The sequence below is a fragment of the Gavialis gangeticus genome, unplaced genomic scaffold, assembly GCF_001723915.1.
Source record: "Gavialis gangeticus isolate Ggan-Ray unplaced genomic scaffold, GavGan_comp1, whole genome shotgun sequence".
Lineage (NCBI taxonomy): Eukaryota > Metazoa > Chordata > Crocodylia > Gavialidae > Gavialis > Gavialis gangeticus.
In genome coordinates, this window is record NW_017728992.1 from 180,908,569 (window position 1) to 180,918,191 (window position 9,623).

The 9,623-nt window shown below is 41.4% G+C and overlaps 1 protein-coding gene across 1 annotated transcript in view; it reads left to right on the plus strand.

Moving 5' to 3' along the window:
* The first annotated feature begins 6 nt into the window (after positions 1 to 6).
* Positions 7 to 9,623, plus strand: part of MAL2 (mal, T-cell differentiation protein 2) — a 16,506-nt gene continuing 6,889 nt past the window's right edge. The window contains exons 1-3 of the mRNA XM_019528099.1: positions 7 to 138; positions 3,723 to 3,893; positions 9,272 to 9,427. Coding sequence (XP_019383644.1) covers positions 7 to 138; positions 3,723 to 3,893; positions 9,272 to 9,427 — 459 coding nt within the window. The remainder of the gene's footprint in view (positions 139 to 3,722; positions 3,894 to 9,271; positions 9,428 to 9,623) is intronic.

Here is a 9,623-nt window from a genome sequence, read left to right on the forward strand (position 1 = left end):
AGCGGGATGTCGGCCCGCGGGGGCTCCATGCCGCCGCCCCCCAACCCCGCCGCCTACTTCCCGACGCCGCGGGTCACGTTGCCCTGTGGCCTCGACATCCTGCGCACCTACTCGGGGGCCTTCATCTGCCTCGAGATCGTGAGTGGGGACGGGGACGGGGACGGGGACGGGGGGGAGTCTGCCGCCGCGAGCGGCCCCCGCGCACGGGCCCCAGGGCTGGGGGGAAGGGGGCACGCGCGACCTCCCGGGGACACAGCGCGTGCAAACACACACACACACACACACACACACACCCCCTACGTGCGGGTGCACAAGCCCTTCTACCTGCGTGGTACACACACACCCTACGTGCGGGTGCACACGCCCTTCTACCTGCGTGGTACACACACACCCTACGTGCAGGTGCACACGCCCTTCTACCTGCGTGGTACACACACACACACACCCTACGTGCGGGTGCACACGCCCGTCTACCTGCGTGGTACACACACATACTCTCTCTCTCTCTCTCACTCTGCAGGCACCTTGCTGTGTACAAGTATGCACACCCTTCTACCTATGTGGTACACACCCCCCCCCCCACGTGTGTGTATGCAGGCATCTACAGACAAAGTACACAAACCCTTCTGTACACAAAGTATGCGCACCCTTCCACCTATGTGGTACACACACACTTCTACATACAAGATACATGTATCTACATACAAACTACACACACCCTTCTGTTTATAAAGTATGCGCACCCTTCTGCTTACATAGTTCACATGCACACACTTCTACATACAAAGTGCATGCACCCTTCTGTGTACAAAGTATGCGTGCCCTTCTACTTATGTCGTACACACACACGCACACACTTCTACCTACAAGATACAGGCACCTGCATACAAAGTACACGCACCCTGCTGTGTGCAAAGTATGCATGCCCTTCTACCTATGTGGTTCACCCACAGACCCCCCCCCCCACCACCACCTACAGACAACCTGCAGGAACCTACATGCGGAGTGCAAGCACCCTTCTGTACCCAAAGTATACACTCCCTTCTACCTACATGGTTCACACACACACACTTCTACATACAATCTGCAGGCACCTATATAGAAAGTGCACACACCTTTCTGTATATAAAGTATGCACACACCTCTACATACAATATGCACATGCACACTTCTATATACAAAGTACAGGCACCTATATACAAAGTACACACATTCTTCTGTGTAAAAAATATGTGCACACTTCTACCTACATGGTACACACACACGCACACCCCTTCTACATATGAAGTACAGGCACCTACATACAGAATACATGCACCCTTCTGTACATAGAACACACTGTTCTACCTATATGGTACACACGCACACACTGCTACATACAAAATGCAGGCACCTACATACAAAGTGCACACACCCTTCTGTATACAAAGTATGTGCACCCTTCTATCTGTGTGGTACAGATGCACACACTTCTACATACAAAATACAGCCACCTACATGTGGAGTACATACACCCTTCTTTACGAAGAACAAACTCTTCTACCTATATAGTACACATGCACACACTTCGACATACAAAATGCAGGCACCTACATATGAAGTGCATGCACCCTTCTACATACAAAGTATGCATGCCCTTCTATCTACATGGTACGCATGCACACACTTCTACATACAAAGTACGGGCACCCTTCTGCATATAAAGTACACACACCCACACACATGCTTCTACATACAAATACACACGTATGTGCATACATTTCCTCAGCTTTCTATCTGCATGCCCAACTTTACCTAAGTGCCCTCACTGAGCTCACTGGGACAGGTCAGGTCCTTGGAATTAAGCAGGAGCAGAAGGGTTTTCCACTTCGCAGCTGTGATTACTAATTGAGCATGAGAGCCTGGGGAAATGTAGGTTACAGGACTAGAATCTTACTTGCAGCTGCAGATTTGAGTACCGCTCTAACCACCAGAGAAGCCTTGTACATGCCTGACTTCCGCCCTGTGGGTTCTGTATGTGTGCGGTCCTCCATTCTCAGGCAAGTCAGAAATGACCCTGAGTTAACTGCTTGATGGTTTTGCCAACCGGTGTAATGCGAGTGCTGTGCCTTGCTTTAGTTCCACTGGACAGGTGCACTATCAGGGAAATCATTGTCAAAGTGGATGCTAAAATTAGTAACCGTGATGCCAGTCTCAGCAGTGGGATGCAGTGGAAAGACTATGTGGCTGTTACCCATGCAATACTTGTTTTCTGCAGAAAGGATTTGAGACTCCAGTGCCATGTTACTGTAGAAGAAAGTAGGTTTTCTCACAGCAGATGCATTATGAAAAGAAACTGTTGAAAGTAGCTTGAAGGCTGACAGACTAACCTGTGAAATTGTGAATTCAGGCTGCCAGTGCATCTTTACATCAGATATATTGGATTCATATATGCTGTGTTTTAATACCACAAAAGATTTACTTGTTCTTACTGGAAATTGAGCCAGGCCCAGATTAAAAAAGAAACTAAGCAGGCTTTCCACTGAAGTTCTTGCTATCTGGAAAAAAAGGAAAATTGCTTCCAGCTTCGTGCCTTGGGAGGTATATACTGGAAATGGCCACTCCAGTGGAAATGGCCTGAATTTGATCACTGTCATTATTACCCATTGTCTAAAATAAGGTCTTAACTGTTAAGTTGGATTAAGCTTTCCATCTTAAAAAGGATATAGGTTGTAGCCATGTTGATCTAAAGACATAGGAACACTTTCCAGTGGCAATGGTGATTTTAATGGGTATCTTTTGTTATAGTTGAAGACATGTTCATTGTGATCAATCAGTATGCTACAATGACATTTTGGAGGGCTGAATTCTGCTCTTTGTTACATAAGCTTAACTGCAAAGAACTTGGCCTATCTCTTCCTTTTACTTAGCCTTCCAGATCCAGTCTGCCTTAAAATATTTTACTTTTCATTTATTGCCTTTTATCCTTTTGTCCAAATGTCATGTACATAAAGGAAAATAATAAACTCAGTTAAAAATCAAAACAAAACAAAACCAGGATCTATTTTTATTTCATTACTATAACTGCCTATGGCTACATGGCATAAACTTCAGATTCAATCCTACTTGCGCCCTTGGCACACATGCTGGTGCCAACAAACCTTTTGATTCCTTCCTCCAGCATAAATGCTTTCTAACAGTGTTTTTAATAGTCCCTTTATTCCCTTCAAAATAAGACTTTGGGCAAAAAATACCTCAGAGACTTTGAAGCTTCTATTTTCAAGAGCCATTTAAACCCTTAGGTCCCATTCACTTTCAGTGGGTGCATCTGCATGCGTACTATTCCTGATGTGCATCGAATTTAGTACCTCCAATGTGAGGTATGAAACAAATGCGTATTAGGCTGCCGCAATGCGCAGTATTTAAGTGATGCTTGATGTACAGTAGCCTATTTTGCTGTGCATTAGTGTAATCGCATAGTTTTTTATGTGGCACTTTTTAATACAGTAAAATAGGCTGCTGTACATTAAAGTGCATGTGTAGATGTGTGTACTGAGACTATCTCCTCAATGTCTAGGTCATTTTGAGCCGTTCAGCTTGAAAAGGTAAAATTTTCTAAATTGCCCAAATTCCTGAAGTTACCTCCATGCGGATTTTTTCAATTTGAGTTGAGCTGTTAGGTCTCAGTCAAGAAAGGCTGGAGAACGTTTAGTTCAACCTTTGTTGTGTTCTTCCCCTCACAGCTATTTGGAGCACTAGTGTGGATTTTGGTAGCTGCCACCAGGGTTCCTCTGCCGCTACTGCAGGGATGGGTGATGTTTGTGTCTGTGACTGCTTGTTTCCTCTCCATCCTCTTCCTGTGCGTGTTCCTCTTCAGCTACACACACAGAATTGCTATTGACTGGAACCAGACGGTAAGATTTTTTACTCCTTTTTTTTTTTGTCTTAAGAATATGGAAACAGTGTTACAAAAGAGACTGACGATCTTCCTAACTTGAGGCCCACCGGTCAGTGGAGTGAGTCAAACTGGAAAAGTTGCAAGCTGATCAATAGAATGGAGCACCTGTCTTACAAGAGACAGAAAAACATGCTGGTTTAAATCTAGAAAAGCGAAGACTAAGAGGTGCTATGATTATGTTCCATAAGCAACAAGGGGGAAATACCAGGGAAGGAGACCAGGCTGAAGGTGAACATTACCGTAAGGATAATTGGGTATGAACTGGGTTTAGGTTGGAAGTTAAAAGAACTATGAACTTCCAGAACAGCCTTCCTATAGGACTAGTAAAGCAAAAGTTTCATGTAAAACAAAGGTGGCACTTGCTATGTTTATTAACAGCATTCTGTGATGTGGCTATCTGTAGTAGCAAGGGGTAGGAATCAGTGACCCAGGAACATCCTTCTAGTTCTCTGACCTTATAAGAGACTCCAGTTTATCTTGAAGTAGATGCTTAGGACCGTCTACTGCCATTCTGGACTCCTAGGCCTCCAATGGCCAGAATGGCTCTATGTGATGTGGCTCAGTTCTTCAGTAAAACTGAAGTCTGATCTTTTTAAATGACAAAGCCTATATTGATTATATATCTTCACATGCAGTGCTTAACCTTTAGTTAGAAAGCAAGATTACAATAAAGCTTTATATGTCTAATCAGCCTTCAGTCTGTACCTTCATATGAAAAAAGGAAAGCTATAACCTGCTCCATTTTATTTTGATTAAGTATGGGCAAACTGATAAGTATGTCTTCCATAATTTTTAATATATGTACTCCTGTGTTGTTTGTAGCCTTAAAAAATAATAGGTTCTAACAAGCTGTATATAACAAGCTGAATAGGAAGTTTCCAGTTGCCTACAGGTGAAACATACACTATGTTATATCATCGTGTTTTATAATATTGCAAAGTTTTAAGTGAGCAACAAGAGAAAGAGAAGATGCAAAAAGAACAAAAGTTCCTAAAAATGTATCATGTCATTGAAGTGCTGATGTGTCTGACTGTTCAACATCTTTATTTAATAGTCTTCCTTCTCCATAGCCCATTTTTCTACTGGTAAGCATGTTATGCTTAAGAAGATTTGTATGCTTAGATATATTTTTTAAATCCATTCTTGTGTATCCCATAATATCCAAGTCATTAGGTGGACAGTCCCTTGATTTGCAAGTATTTTAAATCAGAAGTTCGTAGAACATCTTAAGCTGGGTCTTTGAAGGGTTTATCAATTATCAGCAATACATTTGGATTCTCTCCAAAGACACTTTTGCTTTATAGCAGCAATGTTTCACTACAAGTACACATACAGAAGAGTATAACTTCAACTCTTCAGTAAAGCTAAAGCACAGACTATGTAAGAGTCTGCTAATTGCATCTGCTTTTATGTTTCATTCCCAAAATGTGAGTCACAATCCAAGGATTGCCGTTTGAGTGTTGAGGAAATTGTAAATTGAGGGTTGTTTGGTGGTGTTCGCACATAGATTAGGATTCAACAAAGCTCTTAAGACTGTGCATAATTTCAGTAAATGGGAGGTATAGTTGGTTTCAGTAGAATTATTCAGTTTAAAATTATGCACATACTTTCTAGCCTTGCTGGTTGGGGGCATAGTGCTTTCTTTACATACCCAAAATGCTATACAAATATTCATCTTGTAACAACAGGTTTTGGACAGGTGACACTGTACACTAGGAGAACCAGATTTACTTTAGTGTAAACAAATGTCATCTGTTTACCCCCATTCTGAAAGAGTTCTTTGCTCTATTCGAGCCAGTTAATACCCTAACTTTTTCTCCATCACTTATTGGGAAGCCACTGTCCAGGCTCTCGTTTAATAGTCAGGAATTGTGGCCCCTCTGGTATAAGAGGGCCTTATAGCAGGCCTATGATATTTGTCTGTGATTTTGTTAAAAATGACTCATAACTGCTCATATAAAGAGGACTGAACATTTTACCTCAACTATGCTGGCTGTAATCCAGCTTACTTTATTAATCACCAAAAAATAAATTATGCTACAGGTTGGCATACCATTTTAAGATCACCTTGTGTTTTGTAGCACACTGGATATGCATTTTCCAAACAAGATACTGTGACACATGCATTGCTCAGTTTTATTGTAAATGTCAATTTCTACAGATAAGTAAAGACATGTAACTGTAGAAATGCTGAATTTGCTTTTATGTTAGAAGAAAAACTGAAAACTATTTCTTTTTATTTCTACGCAGACAGCGTGTGATGAGCAGATTTACTGCTTCAGAAAATAATATATGCAACATAATTCACAATGATTAACTCTGGCAGTTTGACAAGTAACTCCAGAAAAACAGAAGTACAGATGTGTTGTTATATAGTATTAATAGTTGTAAGAAATAAAAAAGCCAAGTTTTACTTAAAAAATAAAAAAATGGTTTGAGCTTATTTAAACCCTTGGAAATTCCACTATCCCAGATGCAAATCTGTAGAATTTGAGGAGCCATGTTCTGCCAGCCTTTCACTGAGCAGTACTTTATTCCTTTGGCATCTCCTCTGAAACTATTCAGAGATGCTACTTATCCTGAGTCAGAAAGATGCGGATGTTGTGGAGGTGTATAGCTTTGAACTGTGCCAAGTAGTGTGCCAAAACCAGGCATTTTATACTGCTCTATACATGTAGGTTTTCACAGGTGTAAAGGTGTGAACTATCCTTTTATTTACAAACTGCACATACATGTGCATGCACACCCTTTTCATGAAGTTTAAAGGATTATAAAAGCAGTGGAACAGGAGGTACCAATCTACATTATTTAAAGCACATAAAGATTTGTCATTTTTTGATCACAGAAGTCACGGCCATACAAATGCTGCTTTTGATACCTAATTGCACTGTAACTGTTGCCAGGAAATTAAAGTGTTTAGCAGCTCGACGGAGGAAACAAGAAAGTTTGTTTCTTGAACATGCCTCTCCTGTATATACAGCCAGCACAGTGTTCCTCACTGAGCTGTATGTGCTCTTTCATGAGCTAAAGTACTAAAAGAATAGCCAATACAATTGAGCAAGACAGTTGTATGCTAGATGGGCAGCTCAGTGCAAGAATGGAACTCCTTAACTGGCTACAAATTTGTACAGCATCTTACATGACCCTGCAGCCAGATCTAGGATAATACATTTTTGTGTTAAAGCCTGACGGCTTCCAGGCAATACTTCAAGAGATAGTAACTCCCTAGTTCATTCTTACTACAACCATCTTGCCAGAACTGGGGCTTATGGACTCGCAGTCAAATTCAGTGATTCAGAAACTAAGACTATGGAAAGAGCAGCTTCTATGACAGAGTCTCAAATGATCACATTGTTAGAATGCTATTTCCTGGTCCGAGTGGAAGAGGAAACTGTAGCAACTACCTTTGTTGTAGCTTGTTGAAGCTGACTGTTGTGTGATTTTATTCAGATTTAGCCTCAGTCAGATATGGAATCACTGGCTGATAAACAATCTACATTGCAAAGCAGACTCATTTAATTAAACTAATGAAATAAAACTCACCGGGGGGGGGTGGAAATCTGTGTAGAAAACATTTCCCTAACTAGGACAATGCAGGACATGACCTTGATGTTACAGAGGTAGTACAATCAATATCAAACTGTTGATTTACTTCATGTTTTCATGCTTAGAGAAAGTTATGGTCCCTTGGTATACAGTTGGAAAGAAATAATGAATTAATTAGTCCCCTAGAGGTACTATTTCACTTGGCTACCACCTCCACACAAATGGCATACATATGTATACAGTTGTATATTAAATCATGAAACATAGCAAATATAGCAATGAAAACTATTTTGTTTCTAATGACATCATAAGGTATTTACGTAGATCCCCTGAAAGATATTCCTGCTAGCATGAATTTAGTAGGCTACAAATTACCAAAGGGATAAATATATTAGATAAACTTTACTGAAACTTTTTTTTAAAACTCTCTATCTGGAATGCCAGGCTGTCAACCTAAATCTAAGGAGGGACTTGGCCACATCGAGGCAGACTTGCATGTTTGCATCTGGAATCCTTAATTGTATGCCTAAGCCCCTTATTCAAATCATGGGAGGAATCAGTCTCTTCCCTAAACAGGTGTGAGCTAATAAGGGCTAGGTGTTAGCAGAGCATATCAGGGGTGTATCTAAAGTATCCTCCTTCTCCAGGCTTTAAGCACATATCGCTACTCAAATTTCAGAGCTTGGAGCCCTCATTCAGAAGAGGATAGCTATGCTCTTTCTTTCAAGTGTGCATGTGTGAGAGGTGCAGTAAAAGACAGCTTGAGCTGTCACCCAAGATACAGGAGATCAGCATTTAATTTTCCCCTCTGCAAGAGATTCAAATCCATATCTTCTACCTCTTACAATGTGTACTTCAACTACCTGGCTGTAGGGTTTTCTGGGTGGGGCATACTCTCCCTCCTTTTGAACCTGTTCAGCAGTGTAGAAAAATAAAGATTCATTGGGCCATTGAGAGAACACAAGAGAGAGCACAACACTGTAACCTAGTGGTTAGGTCATTCACCTGGGAAAAAGTCCTGGATTTATCTCCTTGCTAGAAGGATGCTCATGTATTTTACACGAGTCTCCTGTTGATATGCATAAATGTCCTTTAGACTTGTAGTCTGATGAGCAACCCAAAAAGTAGTAGATGTGGGTATGAATCTCCTCAAGCAGAGGAAGGACTTGTACAGGAGTCTCCTATATCCTGGATGAATGTCCCAACAACGTTGAACAGAAGGAAGTAGGAGGGCATGGCAGCAGCTTCAATCACGTTGCAAAAAAGGGGGCAGTCACCACTGCATTTGGTGCAGAACCCATTTGATTGGTAGGGATACTCTGAAAAAGCCTGACTCATCAGGAAGACAAAGGAGAAGAACACCTGCGTCTAGACTGCAGATAGGCATGAGCTAAGCACCAAGCCACTCAGCCATGTTAAAAGGGAGATATTTTGGCTATACACAGAGAGAGAATTTTAAGTACCTGGCAAAATTTTGTGTCAGAATCTTTGGTGCTGGTGGCATTGAAGTAGGAGCTGAGCAGGGGTTTTCAGCATTGCAATTTTGCACATGGGGCCCTAAGTTATGCCTAAATCCCTCTTCAGGAATTTAATACATGAATGAATTATATGTTGTGATGCACTTTTCTAGCACTAGGAAAATCAATATATTACCTACCATCTTTGTGTTAGGCATAGTTAATCTCAGAATAATTTTATTTAATTTATCTGAGTATTTCACTTTTTCCCCCCTGAAGTTAAATAAATTAGGTCAGTTACAGCACACTAATTTCATTACTTTCTTTTCAGGATTTCCTTTTCCATGGAGCTACTTTTGTCTTTTACTTTGGAGCCTTTTTATTACAAGCAGCAACAACATCTCTGCATAATTTCCCACGTAGATTCAACTCTACCCAGGAAAAGCTTTTGGATGAAAATGAATATAACATAAGCATAGCTGCCTCTGTGAGTATTCTAATATTATGAAAGCTTTCGTCTGTCTGTCTGTCCATAATGCTTTATTCGCGCTCTGTTTGGCTGACCAAAACAACCAATCAGAGTGCTCCAAGAGTGTTCAGACAGGAGACAGCGCAGCGGAGCACCAGCCTGTTTCCACCCGATTGGATGCGATGCGGAGTTAGGGCTGGACATGGGGGGACAC